This window comes from Xyrauchen texanus, chromosome 6, assembly GCF_025860055.1.
Source record: "Xyrauchen texanus isolate HMW12.3.18 chromosome 6, RBS_HiC_50CHRs, whole genome shotgun sequence".
Taxonomy (NCBI): Eukaryota; Metazoa; Chordata; class Actinopteri; order Cypriniformes; family Catostomidae; genus Xyrauchen; species Xyrauchen texanus.
In genome coordinates this window covers 30,894,242-30,921,622 of record NC_068281.1, presented here as the reverse complement: position 1 = coordinate 30,921,622, position 27,381 = coordinate 30,894,242, and the positions used below count along the sequence as shown (strand labels likewise).

The window sequence follows — 27,381 nt, the reverse complement described above, 5'->3', positions numbered from 1 at the left end:
CAGATGCTTGTGTAGCGTCTCGGGTGCTATGCGTCATAAACATACATTTTTAGGTCACTGTGTCAAGTTAAATATAGTTTAATACTTAGAACATACCTTGAGATCTCTTAGTTCGGATTTGCGCTCCATCAAGTGTTTTGAATGCAAGAACATAACGCATATTTGTGTTGTGGGTTGTTTTGTTCACTGTATAAACTGCACGTTGCCCATACAGCTGAAGTTTCAATTACTGCCCTCTGGAGTAAACAGGTGGTACTACAAGCTTGCATTTCTCAGGAATCTTCCTTTTTACGGTCCGGGGGCATTGCGATTTACTGTGTTAATTTTTTGAACGTGTTATTTTTTATAAAATTAATCACACAGAATTAACGTGTTAAATCGACAGCCCTAAAAATAACATTAACATTTTTGACAGTACAACACAGTTAAATGCCGAGACTCTTCACCAAGTCCAACGTAAGTATAGTATATCACTTCAGACTGATCACACTGTGAATTCGGCAACATTAAGTCAAAAGATTTACTGCTGAAATTGGTCTGAGCTTACTGAAATTCGAATCACTGAATCCCCCCTCCTCAAGTTCTCGCTCTGTGATAATGGCAGATAAGGTGCTGGTGGCCAGACAGGTAGATGCATTTGTCTCTATACTGGCTCCAGTCACTACACTGGTTAATGTCCCTGTGCTGGTGTCATCCATGCTCCTTATTTGGCCACAGCTCCCACAGTTTCCCTGGATGCATGGCAGGAAACGTGGCATCTCCTTGTAAAGCTCTTTGCAGCGCAAGCCAAACACCACGGGACTCAGTGACTGTGCAAAGCTGAAGACAATATAAATAGCTATTGCCACAGCTATTGGCTCCTGATGCCGGGTGATGATGATGGCAGAGGGCAGAATATGAAAGCTCATTTGCAGGCTGTGGATGAGAATGGTGCGTCGGCCCTTAGTATTGGAGCATGTGAAATGGCCAGCGCGTCTGCCCTCCAGGTAAATTGCAACATAGCTTATGATGATGAGCAGAACCAGCAATGACAGCACTACTAAAGCACTAATGATGCAAGCCATGCCTTCCAAAGCTGTGGAGCACTCTGTGTCCAGCCCAATCACGTATTCCCACGGGAAACGCATACAGGCTAGGACAGTGAACACCACAGGGTTCAACAGGGCAAGGACACAAGCCACCAGCATGACCCAGCGGTGGAAGCTCTGAACCAGCACTGGGTAACGCAGTGGCATGCAAATAGACAGACAGGTGCTCACAGACATTAGCGTGAGGGTGATCATCAAACCACGAGCCATTACTACATGCAGGTCAAAGAGGATCCAGCAGATAATTCGAGAGATTGGCCAATGGAGGCTGCGCAAACCGTGCACTGCAGCACCAGTAACATTAAAGCCAGTTACACAGATACAGTGTTGAGATAACAGGGTGTAACGAGGGTTCTGACGCAGCTCTGGGGAGTCCCACACTGTCACTATGATAAGGTAGGTGAAGAGACTGGTGACAATGAAAGCTCCAAAGTTGACATAGGCTTTCACTGTCTCTAAAAGCTTGCTGCCCTCAGCTAAAGTGGAGCTACTGTGCCCTGCAGAAAGAAAAATATTATAACACAAAAAATCAACAGTTATATAATGAGTAAGCAACATAACTGTACTTAACATAATTGAAAAAATTAAATGTATCCAACAAGCTTCTCATGCCATTATCTACTGGCACATATGTAATTCTGTGTTCAAGAAAATTAAATAAAGCAGTAACAAGCTCTGCTAGTAAAAATACTGCTAGATTAACAGCTGTACAATTGTTGTAAATGCAATTTTCCTGACTGTATATTGCAGTAAAGTAATTTTATTCTTCAAATGTAGATATTCACTCACCTGTTTGAAGAAGAAGAGCTAAATCCATCCTATCACTGGTATTAGTCATTGTTGATTTGTCACTTGTTTGATTCATAAATCAAATACACGTCTCAGTCTCTCCTCCTGACTCTCTCTCAACTTGAGCAAAAATAAACAGCTTTGCCATTCAATACTCCCTCTGGTCTTTCTCATGCTTATTCACACATGAAGAGCGCCTGAACGATCCTCACCTGCAGCCAGTGGTTTAGTCAGTTTCTCAGATTTCGAACATCCCCCAACACATGGTCTTTTTCTGTTCTGTCACACAAAGCCATGCAACAGTAATATATAGGCGTGTGATTTAAGCACATGCTTATAAATGAGAAATTTGGCACCTCCATGACCCAGCAGATGGAATGCTGTGGATACTTTTTACATGGTTGGGTGTTTTCTGGTGTAATGATTGTTAAAGCTAATGATGGAGTGGATTGTCATGGTAACATTGCAGTCTTTCAATGGAATCCAGCAATATAGATGAGTTGAGGATGAACATTTTATATACAGTATATATTTAAAACTTCTTTTTTCTTACGCTACTTCTAAACAATATTTTAATTTTCCTTACAAATACACAAGACGAAGAGCCAGGGAATTAAAATATACAATGTACTTTTATTATGGAACTGCAACATGTATTTTTATCAAACAAAACAGGACATCTACACATCCTTGCTAAGGTGTACCATCCCCCACAGCCAAATATCAAACTTCAAATGTTTCACAAAATGTTTCTAAATTATAGGCGCAATTCACAAAATTTGGCATATGCACAGGACAATATTGTCAGTCTTGTTTGTACTCCTCAGTAAATTCAAGAAAACCTGTCTTTCACATGCAGACATAATCTCATACTTTTAATATGTTTTTAAGGTAACCAAAAAGAGTGCAATAAATATGCAAGAAAATCAGCTATGATGAGCTTGTCTCACAAGTTGCAAGATGCAGATATTCTTTCACCTCAAAACTGGTTATTTTGGTACAAAAAAAATACAAAAATATATATATATATATATATATATATATATATATATATATATATATATATATATATATATATATTTGTGTAAAAAACAAAGTCAACATTTTTTTTTTAGAATAAATGTACATTCTACAATTTATAGTGAACCATCTCAAGTGGATGTAATAAGCAAACAAGCAAAAATGGGCAACTTTAAATGAAGGCTCTGGCCAAGCAGTTGTAAAAGAGCCTTGAAAAGGGTCTTCCAACTCGACCCTTACTTCAAATGTACTCAAAAAGATCTTGGCTCGTTTGTATCCTCACAGGGCTGATTCTCCCTCTGCTTCCGACGGCTAATCTGCATCTGCAGCTGCAGCTTGTTGGTGAAGAAAATTGTCCTCCAGCCAACCTCGTTAGCTAAATCCTCCAGTGTGGGAGTGACTGTTTCACTGTTCTTTCTCACTGTCTGCTCCCAGAACTCCTCAGACTTACAAAGCTGGAGAAAAAATGTATATATAAATAATTGAATACAGGCACACAACACAAACCAGCGGCTCCAAAACATTTTTAGGTATTTTTTTTGTAATATTCTGTCAGATTCCCTCAAGTTTACACAGGTGTCAAAGCAGAGTAACCAGGTGTAGTTTATCACAATAATAATGGACATGTTCCACTTAGTTGATAGGACAACCTGAATGTGTCTAAATATTTATTTTCATTTAGTTTTGTCATTTTTCATTTTTAAACAACTGGGCCTAAGATGATTTCCTGTAGATGCATGAAGTCAGTAACCATTGAAGAGTAACCACAGGTACACATTATATCAGTCTTAAATCATGGTAACACTTTAGAATAAAGATCTATTCGTTAACATTAGTTAATGCTTTAGGTATCGTGAACTAACAAGAAATCATATATTTTTACAGCATTTTTTCATCTTGGTTAAAGTTATCATCTAAATTTTTTTATTTAAATTGATTGTTATTTCGTTAACTAATGTAATTAACTAATGTCAATGACTACAACCTTACAGTGATGGGATAACAATAGGCCTTACCTCTCGAAACCTACAGCAGGTGCGTGAAAGGCCTGAAATGTCTTCAAGGTCCAGATGTGCCAAGATCTTTAAAAGTAAAGAGTTGGGCAGGCGCACGATGTAATCATAGTGGCCCTGGCATAAGTTTTTGGAGTACTGCAAGATGTGAAGGCCAAATACCATGGCCACTTGACCTGGATGAGATCAGTCAGTTTGTGATTTGAATTTAGCCAGCAAGCACAATAACACTACATACTAATGTTCATTGATGAACCTACTTTGCAGGTGTTGGTCTTCTATGTAGTCTTCATGTGATTCTCTCAGTTGTCCTGGCTTTTGGTTCCTGCACTCTGATCTCAAAGAAATCTTCCACCACCTCCAAATTACCTGAGGAGAAGATATATTGTAAAAATAACGATAATTCTACATTTTGATAATTCATTTTTGTTTGTGTACAGTAATTGTGGTATTATTTAAATCATATAAATAAAGCTTGTTTTCATGTGTGCCATTTTAAATTCTTATTAAAGTTTAATTAAGATAATTAATTAAGACCACTGCACCATTTGCAGTGTGATGAAATGCAAAAGAGTATATTAAGGCTCATTTAACTCTTAAATGCATTGTTGCTTTGCCAAACATGATTTAACACAAATGGATCTACAAAATGCCCAGATAGTGTCAAATTTTCAAAACAATTTCAAGACAATTATAAATTAAATAGAATGGAATATATTCTGACATATTTTGATGTTTTATTTTATAAATCAAAGAGATGATGCCAAAAATATTGAACAGGATTCATTAATTCCACACTGAAATTTCATGAGACGCATCTGGCTGTCAAAAACATATTAAGTTACACATAATTACACATAAGCTAGACATGGGCTGCGAATGTATTTTCTCAGGCACTTATTGAGTTTAAATAGGTGCACGGCAATTTACATCATTTCAGAAGTAAACCCAAATGACAATAGCCAATTCATACTGTTCATGTGTTACACTTGCTATAGTTTACTTCCATTTTGCTTTTTCATCAAAAAGCAATGACAAATGTAAATCAAATCAATTGCTGAAACATTAGCACCACCATGAGTAATACATAGCATGTATATTAGATGTAAGTGTGTGTGTGTGTATGTGTGTGTGTGCGTGCGTGCACGCATATGAGATAATGACAATTCAAAATCATAGTTATTTGTATGAATATAGTATTAATTTCTCTTGTAATAAACAAAGAAATAAATATCCTGTGATAATAAACGTATATAGATATTAAATAATCATACAAATATTATTTATGGAAGCTAATCCCTGCTGGAAAATCAATTTTAAGCTGGTAGCTGTGTTTTGGAACATGGTAGCTGGTCCAAGATGGTCATGAGCTGATCCAAGATGGTCTTTAGCTGGTTCAAGCTGGTCTGTAGTTGGTTCAAGCTTGTCTAATCTGGTCATTAGCTGATCCAAGCTGGTCTTTAGCTGGTTCAAGCTGGGAGACCATCTTAGACCAGCTTTTCATACCAGCGCAAGGTCGTCGACCAGCTAGGACAACCTCTTGTCCAGCTTGGACCAGGTACCATGTTCCAAAACACAGCTATCAGTTTGAGCTGCAAATTCTAAGCTAAAAAACTAATAAAATGTGGGCACAACTCCAAAAAAATGGATCCCATTAAAGGATTAAAGGAGTACTGTATTACTAGGTTAATTCAAGCTGTTTTCAAATATGCCATTTAGTAACCAAAATGGAAAATATTCTGGAAAATGTACAGCACTGTTCCATACTGTATATAAAGTTATTATTCTACCACATCAAATAAGGACGTGGCCTAACCCTGTATCTCAGTAATTAAACCGTAAATCAATAGGAGAGCTGAGACACGCTAGCCGACTTCAAATAAACACACACATATTGCCGCAAGTGCAACATTTTACCAAGTTGAACAATTGAAAACTTCAGCTAACCTCAGACTGCCTTATTTCAAACTGGAAATAGTCCTTCATGGGTGCAGGACCCTGTCCACTTATTACAAAGAGAGTTTCTCCCAGCAAACTCGCCATTCCCTGACGCCGATGACACGTTACCATGGCAACAGAGCTCCACGGTCCACGTCATCAGCTCTAGAGCGAGCTACAGCCACTGATCTATATATATAGATCAGTGGCTACAGCTCGATTTCACAGTCGTCATGGTTAGAATTAGACAATACGCTTGATCAGTGAGTATATGGTGTTCATAGTTATTGGATGTCCTAAAAAAAAGAAGCCTTTCCTTTATTAGACGAATATCAGCGTCTTCACGCAAACTGTCGTAGGTTGGCTTGTATGGGATCAATTCCATGCCACATATATTTGCAAAAATATAAAGTATTGCAAAATAAAATAAAGTTTTGCAAAACAAAAAAAGTATTGAGCAAACAAAAAAAAAAATTTTAAAACAAAAATTAAGTATCACAAACGTAAAATAAAGTATCGAGAGAAAAAAGAAAGTTTTGCAAACAAAAATAAAGAATTGCAAAATATAAATAAAATATAGTAAAAATCAAGATGTAATTAATTGCAAAAATCAATGACTGTTGTAAAATAATCTAAAGATCTTTTATCCTTTTTTATCTCTGCAACAGATTTTTAGGCAGCAATGATTTTGCCACACATCTTTTTCTTTGCAACGCTCCTTTTAATCTGCATTTCCATCACGTGTGAGCTCGTGATACCGTTTTGCCTTTGCGCTTCACTTTTCTCTGCGTTTCACTTTATGGCACTGTTTTGACGTGGGGGTGGAGTCAGGGGATTGGGGCGTGTACAACGGGCTCAGTGACGCCGCTCTGGAAGTTACGTCATTAGCTTGAGACGCGGATCAAACATCATGGCTGAGCACAGGCATGCAGGTGGATCTCAGGTATATAAAGTTGATTGTTTCCTTTTATTTAATTAGCATTAAATGTGTTTTAACAGCGTTTGCTTCAGATAAAGAAGTTAGAGATCAGTTAAAGCGGTGGATTTATTAGCCATACTCGCTAACATAGCCAGCATCTGCAGTTTATTCTCTCTCAATTGATTGGACTATTGATTGATTCTTATGTTTATTTTATAGATTATAATTGTCTATACCATAGTATGTTGTCTTCTAAAAAAATGTAAACTCCATATTTAGATGTAACATTATCACTGTTAAAGGAGACAATAAATAGATTACAAATAAAAAGTTAAACGATCGTAACAAACGAGTTCTGTCTTTAAAAATAAAGTTTTGAAATATAAAATGTTCACATTCCCTATATTCTTAACCCTGCGTTATACAGCTATGTGGCATGGGGGGCATGGTCGTGTGTCGGTCTGCGGGAGAGAGAGAGAGCGGTAAGGCTTGTCACCTTGTTTGTAATTATCTCTAACACCTGTGTCTTGTTGTAGTGATACGGAGAGAGACATTTAAAGGGACGCCAAGTGTCGAGAGTGGATCCAGAAAGCTCCACAGACTGAGTGTGATATTGTTTTGTTTATGTTTACATTTCTACGGCGGTGACCGTCGTATGTTCGTGAAAGAAATTAAAGTGCTGATTTCAAACCTGCTTCGCTGTCTCCTGACTCCTCCATTGCTCAACGATCCTGTTCACAAGCTACTTAAGTTCTTACAATGCTCACAGTAAATGTCATCTCATGTAATGATTTGCCATGTCACATTTAGCAGAGAGAATATCTATAGATGTCGTGACGGATCTTATTAGTGTTCTGACTCAAAGCTTCGGTCATATTCAGGCGGGTCAGCAGCAACAACAACAGCTTTCTCCTGCTGTTTCTCTGCCTCGAGTAGAGCAGGATATAACCAGGTTATCAGCACCTACTCTTAAGAATCAATCTGTTAAATTTGTTTTGCTTTTGCACAATTAACATAAGTGATGTTCTTTTATTGTTTGTAGATCGTTTCCTGGGATGCTTATTTGTTACGATCGTTTAACTTTTTATTTGTAATCTATTTATTGTCTCCTTTAACAGTGATTAATGTAACATCTATTTATGTATTTTTAAATATGGAGTTTACATTTTTTAGAAGACAACATACTATGGTATAGACAATTATAATCTATAAAGTAAACATAAGAATCAATCAATAGTCCAATCAATTGAGAGAGAATAAACTGCAGATGCTGGCTATGTTAGCGAGTATGGCTAATAAATCCACCGCTTTAACTGATCTCTAACTACTTTATCTGAAGCAAACGCTGTTAAAGCACATTTAATGCTAATTAAATAAAAGGAAACAATTATTATTATTTTTTTATTGAACACCAAGAACAGAACAAAAAACAGAATGTACATCTATAATGGCATTGGTAAGTACAGGTAAATGAGTATTAAGCAAGGCACATATCAGTTAAAATAAATAAATTAAATGTATAAAATAAAAAATACAAATACAGAGGGGTCTCTTTATTCCTCTTTTAAGAGCTCAAGGTCTCTTATTATTCCAGCCAATTTCTGGGCCTTTTTACTTTACATACATTCCAACGCTGGAAAGAAATTACAATTCTCTTTTAAATACAGAAAAATAAGGTTTCGTCTTCATACATTTGGACTTATGAATGAAAAATGTGCCCATTACATTAATAAGAAATTCATTTCTTTTCTCGTCCAACAGCACTCCAAACATAACATGTTTCCTAGCAAAAGTGGGCAGTGAGTGAATCTTTGATTCCAACCAATAAGACATATTTTCCCAAAAAGTATTTGAAGAAAAACGAGAAAAAAGATGATCAGAACGTCTCTGTCAATTTGACAAAAAGTACAGGCATTTTCTTCAAAATTAAACCGTTGTCTTAAAAATTCACTTGACGGGTATACCCCATTGAATATTTTAAAATGAGTTTCCTTAAACAATCAACTTTATATACCTGAGATCCACCTGCATGCCTGTGCTCAGCCATGATGTTTGATCCGCGTCTCAAGCTAATGACGTAACTTCCAGAGCGGCGTCACTGAGCCCGTTGTACACGCCCCAATCCCCTGACTCCACCCCACGTCAAAACAGTGCCATAAAGTGAAACGCAGAGAAAAGTGAAGCGCAAAGGCAAAACGGTATCACGAGCTCACACGTGATGGAAATGCAGATTAAAAGGAGCGTTGCAAAGAAAAAGATGTGTGGCAAAATCATTGCTGCCTAAAAATCTGTTGCAGAGATAAAAAAGGATAAAAGATCTTTAGATTATTTTACAACAGTCATTGATTTTTGCAATTAATTACATCTTGGTTTTTGCTATATTTTATTTATATTTTGCAATTCTTTATTTTTGTTTGCAAAACTTTCTTTTTTCTCTCGATACTTTATTTTACGTTTGTGATACTTAATTTTTGTTTTAAAATTTTTTTTTTTTGTTTGCTCAATACTTTTTTTGTTTTGCAAAACTTTATTTTATTTTGCAATACTTTATATTTTTGCAAATATATGTGGCATGGAATTGATTCTATAGGCTTGTGCGTGCCACAGTTGCTAATGGTGAAAATATTGTAGGGTCGCGCGCCAACGGGAATGCTTTTGCGCGCGCGTCATAATTGCACCAATAGCCGCGCTTCGTACAATCTGTGCAGCTGTAATATTATGGTGCGTTCTAGTCAGTTAACAGGTTCTGCTCATTCGTCTTTGGACTCTTCTTTTCTTACCAGTTACACACACTGTTATTAAAAGAAGACGACCACCAGGTATAACAGAATTACTGTATTATTGTCCGAGCAAAAGTCTTTGATAACAACAATTAGCATGGCTCACACGTGACAAATTAATCAGACTGAAATGCATGCAGGCAAATACACACAAACAAAAATAAATAATCTGACCTTACACGCATGTGGGTATCTTCACATTGTCTCTGGTGAAAGTAAAATGGACGAACTTAACAAATTGTACTCTGTATGCTAGATAACATTAATTCATGCGTTCCCATGTACTGCAAAGGGGGCACATGTAGTAGAATTTTACCTGATTTAGCAATTAATTCATTTGGAAATAAGAAACCTTGGATTTGTGCAGGATCAGTAAACGTGCTTATTATGTTCTTCTAACTACTTCAAACGCAAAATAGATGCTTTAATTATAGTAAGCTTTTTTTTTGCTATTAAAGTACATTAATTGTTGACAGCTAATGCAAGTATTATAAGGGCTCTCAGTAATTGATGAGCACTAAAGACAATAGTTAGGAGTCATTCAGCATATGCTCCAATAAATAAAAAGAATGCTTTGATTTTTAGTGCCGCAAATGTTTTCTTTCCTTTTATGTTCCTACTTAAAATTAATTTCTAAATTTGCATTATACTGTCTTGATATGTGTATAATTTTAACATTGCGAGAACTAAACTAGCACACTCAACTAAATAAAAACCCTTGCACTTCCCACTCAATGAAGTTAACAAGAAAACAAACAAACATACACATGTAACACAATAGTTAAAAATGATTTAATATTTTATACATATATTTATATATGTACACATTAACTTGTATGCATGTATTGGTAACTTTTGATGTGGTCAAAAAACCTGCAGGTCAGACCTGCCATTTTTCAAGGTGCACCTATAGACCCCGAAGGCAGATAACAGAAATAAATCTCCATACCATTTATTTCAACTCAGTCCTTTTGTGCTCTAGACACCTGTTTTTCCTACATACCCTCTTGTGCTGAGCTCCTCTGCCCTTTCAAAATCAAACCATGTTTTTCTTGCCTCCTTGAGGCACTCAGTGGTGTATATTCCTTATAATGGCTTTTCACCCTTACCGAACTAAACATTTCTGCAAGAGCAGGTGCTAAGGACAAACTTAGTTGTTTGGACAGCTAATCATAGCATCCTTAGACACCATTTTGTTCTGCAGTTCTGTCACATTTTCTCTTTGTGAATAACCCATATTTTTAAAAGGATTACAAATGCTGATATGCACAAGCAGCTTACTTTCTAGGCATAAAACATCACTTATTGAGTCAAAGGCATAAACGATCAAGGACAATTGTGGAGTTTTGCTTCAATTCCAACAATATTTGTTCCGAATACACATATGGGTGGGGGAGCCCAGCATGTGCAGACCCATAGCACTTTCTTTAGAAATGTCCAAGAATCAGTGCAGTGAATATCTGAATACGTTCAGATTCTTGAAGACAATGTTTTAGAGCGTTGGTGATGTGGAATGTGTGCATGACACTGTGGAGATGTGGTGTAAAAAGCGCTCTAGAGAAAGGGGTTGGTAGAGGAACCTCCTTTGGGGTATGGTCCTGCTGGGCCTCCACCCTGAAAAGAAAACAATGTAAGGATCAATGCAGATTATTAATGGTTAAATGCATAATTCTTGCCTCCCTGCAACTTGGCTCTAAGGGCACATTAGAAGTACTGTTACCATTAAAAGGCAATCCTGTTAAATTTAAAGTTATTTAAATGATGGTAATTGTGGAGAAGTAAACCTTTTATAATTTAGATTTGTTCTTAACTGGTTTTAAAATGTATTTTTTATTATTTTGTATTTTCTTTATCCTTTTTATGTTAAGAACTTTAAATTGCCATTGTGTATGAAATATACTATGAACTTTATATACTATACTATATAAATAAACTTTCCTTTCCTTTAATGCAACTTAATAAGACCAGTAATCCAGATGTTAAACTATTCAGAATTCCATTATGCAAACTGGAATGTGACATTCACTATTGTTCCATGTGGCTGATGTTTTCAAAATGATAACACGTTTATCATTGCTGCGGCTCAGGTGGTAGAGCGGGTCGGCCGCTAATCGCAGGGTTGGCGGTTCGATTCCTGGCCCACATGACTCCACATGCCGAAGTGTTCTTGGGCAAGACACTGAACCCCAAGTTGCATGGCAGCTCTGCCACCATTGGTGTATGTGAGTGCGTGTGTGAATGGGTGCATGGGACACAGTGTAAAGTGCTTTGGTAGCCTCTAAGGTTAATAAAAGGCGCTATATGAGTGTAGACTATTTACAATTTAATATGCAGAATTAACCAAAAAATAAACTATTTGTAGGCTGAATTTCCTGAAAAGCGTGCTATCAAAACATCCAGACACATGAAGTGAGTTTGGGGCTGGACTATCTGTAATTGCATTTGATGATGCTAGTGGCAGAGAAATTACACACTTCAGCAGCTATTAAGTTATGTCAATAAATGCTTAACTTTAATGTCCTTCATACTTTATATTTATTTTCAAGCCATTGGTTTGCTTACCATGAATGGGTTGCTAGAGATCCCATGCCCTGTGACCGCCTGACCATAGGAAGGAAACCCACCTGAAAAGGAACATGAAAGAACAAAAGCCATGGAGCTGGTGTGTTATATTATTAGCCATTAAAAATGTACCTCACTGCCAAAAAAACTAAACCTGCTACTCCGACACATGCAACACCGAAAGTCACATCAAAGCATAGAGTTGAAAAAAAAAAAAAAAAAACTTCCTCATGACTTAATATTATGCACAAAAGAAGGCATAAGCCACTGGGATTTTGGGCCACCTTACACTCACAAAAACACATAGTCTCACATACCATTGGGCTGTTGGTGGTAGGCTGCAGGTGGGGAAAAAGGACCATGGCCAGGGAATTGCTGCTGGAAGGTCCCACTAAAACTGGTTGGCAGGCAGTAACTTGTTGTGTTCCCAAAGCCAGCTGGCATGATCATGGAGCCAGTGCCAAATGAGGCTGGTGTAAATAAAAGGGAGACCAGAGGAGGAGTAGCATGTTTCATCTGCTCATTCCTTAAATGGACAGACACAAAGCGAGCATGCTGATCTGACGGAGGTTGGATTTTACCTGTGGGATTTGTTGACATTGGCTCCTGAACCATCCCAGCAGCTACAAATGGGTTTGAGGAAGGAGCAGCTGGAGAGATAAAGTAAGTGTCAAGTCAGTTTGTGTAAAAACTATGTTAAAAAATAAATACATTGAAGACACTTAAAAGTGCTGTGGCTTCCACCTGCAAAACCCTGTTGCAAGTTTTGTACTCCTGGCTGAGTTGGAGCAGATCCTGGCACAGGTCCATACACATTTCTGCATTCCCAAGTTAATGCATGAACACACAAAAAGATGAACAAGCAAATAAAGATTAAAGGGGATTACAATTTTTAATCCCTCATTATCTACTCACCCTCATGCCATCCCAGATGTGTGACTTTATTTGTTCTGAAGAACACAAATTAAGATTTTTATTAGAATATCTCCGCTCTGTAGGTCCACACAATGCATGTGAATAACAACCAAAACTTTGAAGCTCCAAAAAGCACATAAAATTGGTTTTGAGTGAGAACAGACCAAAATACAGATCCTTTTTCACTGTACATCTTGCCATTGCAGTCTCTAAGCATGCTAATTATTTCAAGCTTGGTTACACTTCCTAGCGCTTGATCCATGTGCAGAGTGCTAGATGGTGCAATAGGAAGTGTAATCAAGCTTTAAATCATGATCACAAAGGAGACCGCTGATGTCAAGGTTTATGGTGAAAAAGTAGTAACATTTGGGTCTGTCCTCCCTCAAAACCGATAGGGTATCTTCAGAAGACATGGATTAAACCACTGGAGTTTTATGGATTACCTTTATGTTGCTTTTATAGCTTCAAATTTTTGGTCACCACTCACTTGCATTTTATGGGCCGAACATTCTTCTAAAATTATTCATTTGTTTTCTACATAAGAAAGAAAGTCATACACATCTGGGATGGCATGAGTGTAAATGATGAGAGAACGTATATTTTTGGGTGATCTATCCCTTTAAGCAGCATGACAGCCTCAGTCACCATTCACTTCTATTGTATGGAAATAGATGTAATTAAAGTGAATGGTGACTGAGGTTGTCATTCTGCCAAACGTTACCTTTTGTGTTCAATTGAAGAAAGTTAAAAGGGTTTGAAACAACATGAATTTTCCTTTTTGGATAAACTTTCCCTTTGAAAAAGCATCTAAAAGTTTCAGTGTGGCAAATGAAGCAACATATTATAATCAATTGATACATTCAAAGTTTATGCTTGTGCATTTATGTTGTGCTTGTTTAAAGTCATTAAATTATAAAAACTGATCAAATTTAAAACTGGTTCAGTTGGTCATTATAGCCTTACACTTTGGAAACGGCATTATATTATGGACAATTCGAAGTTTGTAGTTAAAACTTGTTATAGTGGATATCCTTTTATGTCTAAGTTCATTTAATTAATTAATTAATTAATTAAAGAGATAGGTCACTCAAAAATGAATATTCTCTCATCATTTACTCACCCTCATGCCTTTCCAGATGCAAATGAATTTCTTTCTTCAGCAAAACATAAATTAAGATTTTTAGAAGAATATCTCAGCTCTGTAGGTCCATATAATGCAAGTGAATGGTGATCAGACCTTTGTAGCTCCAGAAATCACATAAAGAAAACAGACGTAATCCATATGACATCAGTGTTTAAATTAATGTATTCAGCAACTATATAATAGGTGTGGGTGAGAAACAGATAAAAATGTAAATCCTTTTTTACTCTAAATCTCCACTTTCACATCTGAAAGTCACATGTGGTGCCTGTTTAGTTTCACTTTCACATCTGACAGTAAAAAAAGGACTTCAAAATTGATCTGTTTCGCACCACACCTATTAAATTGCTTCTGAAGAAATGGATTTAAACACTGAAGTCATATGCATAACTTGTATGCTTCCTTCATGTGATTTTTAGAGCTCAAAAGGTCTGATCACCATTCAGTTACATTGTATGGACTTACCTAAAAATCTTAGTTTGTGTTCTGATGAAGAAAGAAAGCATACACATCTGGGATGGCATGAGGGTGTGTAAATGGTAAGATAATTTTCATTTTTGGGTGAACTATCCCTTTAAGTATCACTTACAGAAATTAGCAGTAGAAAAAAGCATAGCTGAATTGACAGCTTCTAAAACAATACATTTTTCACCATGAACAATTCATAACCGATCAACTGCTATTGATTTTCAAATGCTATGAAGTTTTTTTTTGTCATGATTAATTTTTGTATTTCTTACATGTTCTGCATGCTTTGTCATTGTATTGTGAAAATGTAACGTAATTTGCAAAAAGGTCTGAAAAGCATATGTGCTGTTACATGGAGGTCTCTGCACTGTACATAGAGACTAAAGTGTCTGCTCACACCTTGTGGACCTCCGCTTGAGACTGAGGAACTGAGAACACTCTCAAGCTCAGCCAAGGCAGCGTAACGGTCCTCTCTTGATGAACTGCTCTGAGGTGGGGTAGGAGCCATACCAGGTAGTGGAGGAACTGACATGCTGCTTCCTATAGAAATTATTCCTGACTTATTGCTTTAGCAAAAGCATCACCTTCCTAAAATGATCGGTAACAGTAATAACACTGGCTGTTTTATAGAAACACATATTTCATAAAATTCACACTGTGTTGACATTTAGAAGAAATGACAGGATATGGAATATAAGGGTGATGGAACAAACACACAATGGATCGCTTCATGGGGCAGGGTGTGGTACCTGTATGGGGTTGCTAAGGCTTGAAGGCTTTGAAGGGGGTGATGTGCCAAAAATGTTAAGGTACACTGGCATTTCCAAAGGAATCAAAGTTGGCAAAGTCTGTAGTTGAATTATTTTGTGCTACAGATGGCACAGGGTGAACAAAGTTTGTTAATGAACATGACTGATGAGGACAATTCAAGCGACTGTCTGAAATCATGATATGGTGGACATAAAATCAGGTGAACAAAAACCCAACAGTGAGCGTTCAAGGCTTGTTGACTGACAGTGATCATGTAAATACAAATAGCTCTAGAGCCAGGGGTTTCAACCAAGGGATCCATTTACAGGATTTTCTTTAAATATCTATTTTCAAAAATATTAATTTGAACATTTATTTATAAATGTGGTAGATCAATGATCTATTAAATATTACATAAGGTAACTATGCAACGTTTTTATACTGGGGATCCCCGAGATGGCTGAGAATCTGGATGAGGAGTCGCTGGGTCTGAAAACCCGTGCTGTAGAGTACTAGTTTTAGTCCCAACCGTATAGTAAGTATTTTATTGGAGCTAAGTGCACAATCAAGTTACCTGAAGGCCTTGTAAAATGTGCAAAATTAGCAAAGTTTGAGGAGCTGCTAGTTTGAGCTGAAGGGGCAGAAAAAATATATCAACCCAAATCAGACAGGAGGTCAAACTACTTCTCCTGGCCTGCGGACTGGGCCTGAATATGACTGCTCACTGGTGACTGTGTGAGAAAAACCAAGGTAAGAATTCAAGAGAAAAAAAAAAAAAATGGAGAAAACTGTGGCACAACCTGGTATTAGTGAGAAGAACTAACAGTTTTATGAGGTTCGCGGAAGTCTGGGATCACAGAGCTCTTATCATCATATAACCCAAGCCAGATGTGTTTACAGACCTAAATACACACAAAAAGAGACTACTCAGAGAGAGACCTCAATATGCTCATCCAGTATATTGTGATGAGCCTATATTAAAGTAGTACCTCATTGGTATGTTTTTGTAAGAACTCGATTTCCAGTTGGGAGAAAGATGTCATAGAGATGGACTTCACTCTGTGTGGAGGATTGAGCCCTCGTCTGAAACACAAATGAAAGCAAATGTAACATTTTCACTGAAAAATGAGAAGCACTGTCCTCATAACTTAAGTAAACATCAAAGAATGTGTTCACTGTATAGACAAGGTTAAAGTAATAGTTCACCCCAAAATAAAAATGATCTTAATTTACTCACCTTCATGCCATTCCAGATGTATATGACTTTTTATCCTCTGTAGAACACAAATGAAGCTAATTTGAAGAATATTTCAACTCTGCAAGTTCATACAATGAATGGCGACCAAAACTTTGAAGCTCCAAAAAGCATATCAAGGCAGCATAAAAGTAATCCACAAGATTCCAGTAGTTTGATCAATGTCTTCTGAAGCGATCTAATAGTGTGAGAACAGATCAAAATGTATCTCCTTTTTCACTTAAAATTGGTTTTGTGTGAGAACAGACCAAAATACAGATAATTTTTCACTGGACATCTTGCCATTGCAGTCTCTAGGCACAATCATGATTTCAAGCTTGATTTCACTTCCTAGTGCTTGACACTTGCTCAGAGCGTGATATGGCGTGAAGAAGTGTAATCAAGCTTGAAATTACAATTCCCAAGGAGACTGCTTTTGAAACAATTTATAGTTAAAAAGGAGGTACAATTTGGTCTATTCTCACCCAAAAACCATCTCGCTTCAGAAAACAAAGTTTAAACCACTGGAGTCCTATGGATTATTTTTATGCTGCCTTTATGTGCTTTTTTGAGCTATAATGTTTTGAACACCATTCACTTGCATTTTATGGACCAGCAGAGCTGAAATATTCTTCTAAAAATATTTGTTTGTGTTCTGCAGAAGAAAGAAAGTCATTAGCATCTGGGATGACATGAGGGTGAGTAAATTATGAGAATTGTATTTTCTGGGTGAACTATCCCTTTAAATTATGTCCGCAAAATGCATTCCTCTTTTGATATATCAAATATACTTGTACAGCAGTGTCTAAAGCACTGTTCTGTTCTACTCCATCCTTAAACGACATTAAGGCATGCTTTTCTTTTAAGCTGTTTTGAAACAATGTGTATCGTGAGATGTGCTATTATACAATTAAAAATAGTCTAATCTGACAAGAGCGATCAGAGATCCGACGGTCTGTTCTACCACCCGTGTTCTACCAGCCTTGCATTTTGCGTAATCTTTGTATGTATAAGGAGGTGTAATGTTTGGACATGGCCATGGTGTGTCACAGGTTGATGGAGAACTTTATGATACATACTTAATACAGACTTTGTTATGGATCAACTGGGGATCATGTTAACTGGGGATGTGTGTGTGTGTGTGCATGTGAATAATTTCACTTGCCTTTTTAGCAGATTCGCTCAATGTGAATTGCCAAGGAGCAAAAAAAAAAAAAAAAAGAAAAAAAAAGATGTTGTTTCTCTGATGTCTGTTTTATTGAATTTGACCCGGGTTCAAATACAGGTCAGACAGGATGCGTTTGTTGCAGATTTGGATGTATTTTTTATTTTGTAAAACACTCATTCAAACAATTTATTGAATTGTTTTAAATAAATCAATCAAACTGAATCTGACAGCCAGTAATTACAGTATAAACTATTGAATTTTCTGAGAACGCTTGAATTACTAATAAAAAAATATATATATACACACACACACAAACTACGTTTTCCATACATAGTTAAGAGGCTTATTAAAATTGTCAAACCAATTTAAGATGGCCAATAAACAAAATCATTACGTTTCTGAAGAACTTTCTCAAGCTTTCATTTTATTCTCACCTCACCCATTGGTCAATTTGGCCTTTGCACTTGCTCTCCAAAAAAAAAAAAACTTTTCTTAAAGATCATCTTTTGGCAGTGTCATGGGTAGTTATAAGCATAGGTTATGTGCAGCACAATTTCGTTTCAAAAGTAAAGGACGCTGTTAGTCACCTTTTTTAGCCCCGCCCCTTTTCCAACTTTCTGTTTGCATTAAAGCAAGAGTTGATGGCAAGTGTACAGCACTACTTTACAACGTGAATATGCTCGTGAGGTTTTCTGCCACTCTAAATGTTCAGACAGCTATGACACGCTGCACTTTTTCCACAATAGAAGCGTTTAATTGGTGTACGTGTAATTCTGCTTAATGTTTAGGTTTTAACTGAATACTTTTATATTTTGTGTTAAAATGTGTAGTTGATATGAAATGTCCAACAGTGACAGCTCATATTATTACATATGCAAGTTCATAATTAAAGAAAATTTAAATTGTACTTTTTAAAATTAATTTGTCACCCTACATTTGTAGAGGCTTATATATTATTAAAATGGTTGTAAACGGAATATATAATAAAGCATACACTTTCTCGTGTGTATGTGTGTGGAAAAAATATAGTATTAGTGCCTTCACAGCTAAGTTGGACATGTCTTGAGAACTGTAGATAATTATGTTTATTTTAAAGCATATATTGAGTCTAGTCAGAACCTGAAGAGTTTTTTGAACCAAGATTATGTACTTACTGCAGATCCAGGAGAGGTCCAGACAGCAGGATGCTTGTGTATTACAGGACTCAGGCGATGAAACTGTCATGCTGCCGTTTTTCGGCTAAAACACAATTATTTTGAGGGAGATGACTGTGTAGCAAGCTCAATCTAGCTTTATAACAGTTAGTTTACATAAATATCCATAAATGCTACACATTAAATGTTTTATTGTTGACTGAACAACTGATCCTGTAGGTAGATTTAATTTATTGTTCTTGTGTAGGAAATAATGATGTATTATTAGCAGCCACACAATAAACTGTACCATACCAAAAGAACTACGTCCAATACAAATAAACATATTTACTTGGACATACATTATAAACATTGTACACAAAAGTTCAATGTTCTCTGTAAAGCAACTATAAAACAGGCAGCTCAGCAAGTATTGATGCTGACTATCACCCCTGGAGTCACAGGTTCGAATCCAGGGTGTTCTGAGTGATTCCAACCAGGTCTCCTAAGCAACCAAATTGTCAAGAGTCACATGGCGTATCCTCCTCATGCTTGCTATAAAGTGGTTCGCTCTCGGTGGGGCATGTGGTGTGTTGTGCATGGATGTCACAGAGAATAATGTGAAGCCTCCACAGGCGCTAGGTCTCCGTGGTAACGCGCTCAACAAGCCACGTGATAAGATGCACAGATATACGTCTCGGATGAAGAGGCACGAGTACTTAAGAGTGAATTGGGCATTCCAAATTGGGGAGAAAAAGGGAGAGAGAGAGAGGAAAAGAAAAAAGCACTAGCTGTACAAACACATTTAATTAATAATGATTTAATGTCCACACTGTTTTCCAAATCACCTTTTCCCCTTAAGGGAAGACAAGCACATTCTGCAAAGACACTCTAAAGAAAGTGAATTGCAGGCAGGAAAAATGCAGGGCAGAGGAATATCAGAGTTAATTTCAAATGTGATGAAACATCTCACTACAGTACATGTCTCATCTAATAATTATGGTGTTTCACTGTAGAATTTATCCATTTAGCATCACAGCATGAAAACAACTGAAAACATCATCTCTTCTCACAGTTCAGGAAAAACACTGTTCCTTTGTATACTCTGTAATAATGGAATTTCAAAACATTTGAAGCATTCACACAAAAAAGATGCTAAATAGAAATTAACAAACTCTATATTTATAATGAACTTTCAGCACATGTACACACACCTGTTGGCCCAATAATGATATAGTTAATATGTAATTCACAACGCTCCATTTCTGGACGTCTATCATTGCCGGACCATAACGGTGGATAATATAAGTAATCCCTGCTGTTGACTTCTTGCCAATAAAGTGAAAATAGCACACAAACACATTTACCAAAGTTTTTTCAAACAAATGTTACTAGTCAGTCCTTCTGTAGGCAGCGATGGAAGAAGCAGCATCAGGGACTGGAGCGCTGTGCTTTGCGTGTGGTTTCTGATCATAACATTGCTGTTTTAGACAAAACTTTAGTTTCACTTGATTATTAGGATAACCATTAACTGCACACATTGTCTGGTAAATTTTTAAGACATCTTAAAACATTAAAAAAGCAACAATCTAACCGCAACTTCGCTAGCTAATTACACGGTCATCAACACCATAGATACCTATACAGAACCGGTAAAACGGATGTTGCGAGACACATTTTTCAAGATGGCTCCATGCTAGTTTCTCTGGCGCATAAGGTGAATAATAAAATTAGATAAAAATACAAATGATTACAGGAGATTTTTACCCAGGTCGATATGCATGGTTAGCAGACACACAACCGCTAGACCATAAAGCCTAATAATTAAAAAAGAACAGTAATTTTATCAAACTATTATTTTTTCCTAAATAAATGTAATTTAGGTGTATAGGCCAATTATTGACACATTTCAGCCTTTGATGATTTAATTTTGCAAATAAAATAATTCCACTTGCGATTTACTGCTCTGACAAGTGTAATCGCCAGTTTCCACGTTAACATGGGAAACCATGGCACCCTGTGAACCTTTAAAATCACTCTTAAACTGTGTCAAATTCATTAGAACAGACATCAATGAAACAAAGCGTGTTAATAATGATACTAGCATTTTTTTTTTATAACGTGCAAAACATCTTTTCTTTGCTCCTTGGCAAATTCACATTGAACGAATCTGTTGAAAAGGAAAATATATATATTTTTTTTAACCAACATGATCATAACTACCTAACATTAATTCATTTACAGGATTTTAACCCTTTAATGTTTATATAATGCCACAGTTTTGTTTTATTTTTTATAAATGAATAAATAAAGATTATTATTTTCCATATACTAAATGCTAAAGGGGAGGGATACCATACTGATAGGTCAATGATTAGCAACAACACTGATTTTGATGCATTATTATTTGTGTGCAGTGTCAAATAATAAATAACTAAATAAATAAAAACACACGACCTTAGAGGACAAAAATGTCCATGTCAAAAAACTGCCAGAAAAATATTATTTATTCATATTATTTTCCACTTTCACTGAATTATTTGAACCAAAATCAGTCCTGATCATAACTACCCAATATTCATTCAGTTTCAGAATTTTAACTCTTTAAATACCAGTTTAAAAATGTTTAGCTGTATAATTTATTAAATTGGCCTGCAGTGCTCTACATAAAACAGCAAACAGAAAATATAGCTGCGAGCAGCGATGGCGGGCCCAAGCCGGTGGCACCGCCACCCCGTGCCTTTAGGGTTGCTGTGCACAATGGGCAATAACGTAACCTCGCTTTGACTGTCGAGAAGATGTGTGCTGTAGACCTTGCATCAGTGTGGGCTCTGCAAAAGTGCGCATCGAGGGCACATATCAACCACAAAGTATGCGTGAGCACCCTTCTGATACCTAAAATGAAAAATGAGACACCCTACGGTCTCATGGAGTTAATGGACACATGAAATAAGTACACAGGACTGAAAATTCATATGAAGTGTGCCATTTGGGACAGGGCCTATGACCGTGAACCACAATAGTCACATCTATGAGGTAATTCAAATGTAGAATAATTTTTAATGTCATAGGATGTCATAGGCCAATATCTTTTGCAGCACTTAAATGTGTTAATCCAGAAGGCCAGTATTTATCTGGAGGTCTTTGTACAGGTTTATTAATGTAATTATAATTTACGCTTATGTGTTCCTATGATATGCAATGGAAGTACATTTTTATGTTTAACATGGGTGTATTCACAATACATAGCATACGATATCATATTTTACGATTATTTATCATTATGTTAAGTAGATCATTAAAGTTAAGATAGTAAATGTATTTATATATTTTGTAGTAGCTAATATAACAAGCAAGTACACTGTGGGAATTATGAATTATACCAATGGAGTTGTATGGATTGCTTTTATGCTCCCATTATTATGCTGTCCTTTTTTATTCATAAATTAATTTCCTCGCCACGGCCAAAACGTTGGAGATATCAAAAATCCATACGCAATGTAGCATCCTCAATGTCTTGACTTCATGCTGACCGAGTTTGGTGGTGATTGGATTAATTCTCTAGGAGGAATATATATAATTCCAGAGCATGTGTTTCCAAACAACCTATAATAGCCGACTTCCTGTTGGGCTGGCGTAAAACTTAGACCACGAAAGTTGTTCGGCCCGATGAGATCTAGAAGTGTTCCAAGTTTCATATTATTACATGCAAGCATGTTTGATATATGGACCAAGTTTTCAGACCCCGTTCAAGGGGGCGCTGTCGAGCCCCCCTGCCACGCCCGGGTACCAGCTTCAGCCCGGCCCCGATGGCCGCGGGTTCTGACCCGTGTGCAAAGTTTCAAGAGTTTTTGAGCACGTTAAGGGCCCCAAAAGTCCCGGAAACCTTGAAAAACAATATCTTAATGCAAATCTCACCCAACAGAAAACCCCTCTCCCTCCCCCTCCCCTCCCCTCCCCTCCCCCCACACACACACACACACACACACACAGAATCGCAGGTCTGTCTGTCAGAGAGAGAAAAATTCAGAGAAATCCACATTCAAACCACAATATCTGACTTTCTGTTGGTCGGAGCTAATGACTGTAAATTAGAAAGTTGTTCAGCTCGACGAGAACAATATACACGCCGAGTTTTGTAACTGTAGATAGAACTAACTAAGTTATAACACACTTCATGTGTCCTTTTTAGTCCTAAATCAATTTCCTCGCCACGGCCAAACCGTTCGAGATATCAAAAATCCGTCCGGAATGTAGCATCCTCAATGTCTTGACTTCATGCCGACCGAGTTTGGTGGCGATTGGATTCATTCTCTAGGAGAAATATATATAATTCCAGAGCATGTGTTTCCAAACAACCCATAATAGCCGACTTCCTGTTGGGCTGGCGTAAAACTTAGAGCACGAAAGTTGTTCGGCCCGATGTGATCTACAAGTGTACCGAGTTTCATATTGTTACATGCAAGCATGTTTGATATACGGACAAGTGTTTGAATCCCATTCCAGGGGGCGCTGTCGAGCCCCCCTGCCACGCCCGGGTACCATCTTCGGCCCGGCCCTGATAGCCGCGGGTTCCGACCCGTGTGCAAAGTTTCAAGAGTTTTTGAGCACGTTAAGGGCCCCAAAACCTTGAAAAACAAAAATAAAAGCATTTCACTCATCAGCAAAATCAGCCCCCTCCCCCCAGACACAGAGAGACGTAGGGTCAGTGGGAGAGGCAGAGAAAATTCTCCAAAATATCCACATTCAAACCAAAATATCTGACTTTCTGTTGGTCTGAGCTAATGACTGTAAATTAGAAAGTTGTCCGGCTCGATGAGAACAATATAATTACTGAGTTTTGTGACTGTGGGTTAAAGTATAAAACCAACCCCCTCACTTTTGTCAAAAGGTGGCGCTACTGAGCCCCTGCACCACGCCCGTTTCTGAAACTTTGCACATGTCTACTGGCTAATAAATGTGATGTGTCTGTCGAGTTTCATGCAATTTCAAGTATGCTAAGAGTCTAAAAGCATCAAAAAGAATATTCGAGTTTGAAGCATTGCCGCTGCAACAGTATCCAAGATATCAATAATCCTTTCACATGTCTACATCTGCCGTGTGTTTACATTACACACCAAAAGTTTTAAGTAAATCGGGTAAAAATAAGAGGGTGATTTCAAAGCATTTTGAAAGTGACACACTTCCTTCTGCCAGTTGGTGGCGCTATAACTTTGACTCACAATAGTCACATCCATGCGATCGGGCTCTTACAGCGAACAAACTGCTGAAGTTTCATCGAGATCAATTAATGTATGCAGAAGTTATAACACACTTCCTGTTTCTCTTTTCGCGCCATCATTTCGTTTCCTCGCCACGGCCAAACCGTTCGAGATATCAAAAATCCGCCGGCAATTTTTCATCCTCAATGTCTTGACTTCATGCTGACCGAGTTTCGTGGCGATTGGTGGAATTCTCTAGGAGGAGTATTTCAAATTCCATTGCATGCCTTTTCCAAACAACCCTAAATAGACGATTTCCTGTTGGGCTGAGGTAAAAAGTAAAAGTATGAAGGATATATGAAACAATGAGATCTATATGTGTACCGAGTTTCATATTATTACATGCAAGCGTGTTTGATTTATGGACCAAGTTTTCGGACCCCGTTCCAGGGCGCCGTCGAACCCCCTGCCACGCCCCGGTACCAGCTTCAGCCCGGCCCTAATGGCCGCGGGTTCTGACCCGTGTGCAAAGTTTCAAGAGATTTCGAGCACGTTAAGAGCCCCAAAAGTGCCCCAATAGTCGTAAAAAAAATAATAATCATAGTCATCCTAACGAAAACAATAGGGCCTTGCCTTTTCAAGGCTTGGGCCCTAAATAGGAAAAAAAAAGCATGTATTTGCTCCATAGGCGCCATTTGTTGGAAAATATTAAACATTTAAATTTTGAAGCCGGGCTTTGGAATGAAAGCATGATATAATAGAATTCAAGATTTTATGCTTTAATGGCACTGAAATCATGACGGTCTCACAAGGGTTAAACGGGAGCATGATGTACGGCTGTTCTGGCTCTGAATCTTGTGTTATTTTTGTGGAAGCTGATGTTATGATGATGTTAGAGAGGCAGCTGGGACAGATTCTGCAGATGCTCTCTCAGGGGGTGGGGGTTATTAAGCGTGTGCCAGTACGGAATGTCGCTACTCGTGGAAAAACAACAACTTCATCTACCATCTGTGTGAATGCGCGGGCCCTTGTTTACACATTTACCGTATTCCGGAACAGGTGGTACACACAAACGAGCCCACTGTCATGTTGGCGTAGGTCGGGCCGCGCTGGTCGCAATCAAAGCATTTCCTATTGGGAGGCAGGCTGGTCATGTTTTTCCTCCTGTTTTCGCTTGGCACTCGCCGCCATCACTAAATAATAAACCAGTCGACTCTAGTGCATGTAGAGCTGTTAGTTGTGGCTTAATCTTGTGCATAAACAGGCCCAGCTACACTGGAAACCCGTTCCCTATTAGACTGCTAGAAATAGCCATGAACGGTCGGTTCCTCGCTGCACTGAATAAAATCGGGCGCTGTAGTCTGGCAATGTGAATACTGCCACCTGCTGCACCGGAGAGAGCCACGCAATTACCGATATATCAAAGTGAGCTTTACTGACACACGCGGAATTTGTCATGGTGACAGAAGCTTCCAGTGCAAGAGAATGCAATGTAAATACATACATACAAACATATACATTTAAACATATCATATAGTGACATAAAAAATACAATGTAACAGATAAAAAAGATAAATATACAGTAGTGCAATAATGTTGTTAAAATATGTTATATACAGATATACATGTGCAGGTGATGTAACGTTTTGAAGAAGAGGTAGGACATGTTAAAATAATATAAATGAAATATGGATATAAGTAAGAATGGGTGGACTGAATTTTGCACATGATTGTATTGACCAAAGGAAAGTTTTTGGGGGCAGTTTTAACTGTTCATGAGGTGGATGGTCTGAGGGAAAAAACTGTTCCTGTGTCTGACTGTTCTTGTGCTCAGTGCTCTGTAGCGCTGGCCAGAGGGCAACAGTTCGAAGAGGAAGTGTGCTGGGTGAATGGGGTCAAGAGTGATTTTACCAGCCCTATTCGTCACTCTGGATGCATAAAGTTCTAGCAGGGTGGGTAGGGGAGCACCAATATTCCTTTCAGCAGTCCAAACTATCCTTTGGAGTCTTCTGATATCTGAATTGGTAGCTGAACCAAACCAGACAGCTATTGAAGTGTAAAGGACAGACTCAATGACTGCTGAATATAACTATCAGCAGCACCTGTGGCAGGTTGAACTTCCTCAGCTGGCGAAGGAAGTACAACCTCTGCTGGGCCTTTTACACAATGGAGTCAATGTGGGTCTCCCACTAAAGGTCCTGTGAGATGGTAGTGCTCAGGAACCTGAATGACTCCACTGCTGCCACAGTGTTGTTCAGAACGGAGAGCGGGTTTAATGTTGGGGTGTTTCTCCTAAAGTCCACTATCATCTCCACTGTTTTGAGTGTGTTGAGCTCCATGTTGTTTTGACTGCACCAGATGGCCAGCTAGTCAACCTCCCTTCTGTATGCAGACTCATCGTCATCTTGGATGAGGCCGATGACAGTAATCTCATCTGCAAACTTCAGGTCAACAGAGGGGTCCTTGGCAGTGCAGTCATTTGTGTACAGGGAGAAGAGTAGTAAGTAGAGCACACATCGATGTGGGTACCAGTGCTGATCCAGAAAGTGTTCAGTGATGTCCTTCAGGTGGGCCAACACCAGTCTCTCAAATGACTTCCTGACCACAGACATCAGAGCGATGGGTCTGTAATCATTAAGTCCTTTGTTTCTTTGGGACGGGGCTGAGTGTGGAGTGTTTGAAGTGACAGGGAACTTCACACTGCTCCAGTGATCAGTTAAAGATTTGTGTGAAGATGTGGGCCAGCTGGTCAGCACTGGATTTTAGACAAGTGGGTGAAACACAATCTGGGCCCTGTCCTTTTCTTGTCTTCAGCATGCGGAAGATCTGGCACAGATCATTTTCACAGATCTTAAGTGCATGTTGAGTAGCAGGAGAGGGGAGGAGGGTGGTGAATGAGCGAATATGGTCATAAATGAAGTATTATTGTACTGTTTTACTCTTGTCCCTGACCAAGATTTTAAATATTAATCTATGAAAATCCATTTAGACTAAAATACAAATTACTACAAGTTTAAAACTAGTATAATACCTAAACAAAGAGAAAGATAAACAAATAATTTCAATATTCAATAAAAATAGCTTTACTACTGTCCCACAGTAGTTTAACACAACTAGCAATTTTTTTTTTTTACAAAGTTGGTGTACATGTTAACCATGTCGATAAAAGTGTTTGTGATGTGGATGCTTGAGGTGAAAAATTTGACAAACTTGATGTTTGAAGAAACAGAAAAATCAAGAAAACTATCATCACTTGTGAAAA

At 37.8% G+C, this 27,381-nt stretch overlaps 2 protein-coding genes and 1 pseudogene across 3 annotated transcripts; all 3 read right to left on the bottom strand.

Moving 5' to 3' along the window:
• Nucleotides 1-506: 506 nt before the first annotated feature.
• LOC127645702 (olfactory receptor 10G3) lies at nt 507-1,926 on the bottom strand. The gene is made up of 2 exons (XM_052129373.1): nt 1,878-1,926; nt 507-1,585 (listed from the first exon to the last, which is right to left on the bottom strand). Exons 1-2 carry the CDS (start codon nt 1,924-1,926, stop codon nt 507-509), a joined length of 1,128 nt encoding a protein of 375 aa, XP_051985333.1.
• A 1,065-nt stretch (nt 1,927-2,991) lies between these two features.
• fbxo36b (F-box protein 36b) lies at nt 2,992-8,823 on the bottom strand. Of its 2 annotated transcripts, none has more exons than XM_052129098.1 (4): nt 8,782-8,823; nt 4,171-4,279; nt 3,914-4,086; nt 2,992-3,352 (listed from the first exon to the last, which is right to left on the bottom strand). In XM_052129098.1, exons 1-4 carry the CDS (start codon nt 8,812-8,814, stop codon nt 3,149-3,151), a joined length of 519 nt encoding a protein of 172 aa, XP_051985058.1. In that variant the 5' UTR covers nt 8,815-8,823; the 3' UTR covers nt 2,992-3,148. The 2 variants fall into 2 exon arrangements, with proteins under 2 accessions (XP_051985058.1, XP_051985057.1); XM_052129097.1 differs by lacking the exon at nt 8,782-8,823 and adding an exon at nt 5,858-5,953.
• Nucleotides 8,824-11,055: 2,232 nt separating this feature from the next.
• LOC127645625 (arf-GAP domain and FG repeat-containing protein 1-like) lies at nt 11,056-25,310 on the bottom strand (annotated as a pseudogene).
• Nucleotides 25,311-27,381: the final 2,071 nt, after the last annotated feature.

Excerpts from the sequence above, each read along its gene's own strand:
- LOC127645702 (XM_052129373.1), bottom strand. The coding sequence starts at position 1,926 with ATGACTAATACCAGTGATAGGATGGATTTAGCTCTTCTTCTTCAAACA. Across the intron at positions 1,586-1,877 it reads AGCTCTTCTTCTTCAAACAG|GGCACAGTAGCTCCACTTTA; the intron begins GTGAGTGAATAT and ends TTCTTTCTGCAG.
- fbxo36b (XM_052129097.1), bottom strand. The coding sequence starts at position 5,953 with ATGGCGAGTTTGCTGGGAGAAACTCTCTTTGTAATAAGTGGACAGGGT. Across the intron at positions 4,280-5,857 it reads TTGAAATAAGGCAGTCTGAG|GTAATTTGGAGGTGGTGGAA; the intron begins GTTAGCTGAAGT and ends TCTTCTCCTCAG. Across the intron at positions 4,087-4,170 it reads AGAAGACCAACACCTGCAAA|GTCAAGTGGCCATGGTATTT; the intron begins GTAGGTTCATCA and ends GATCTCATCCAG.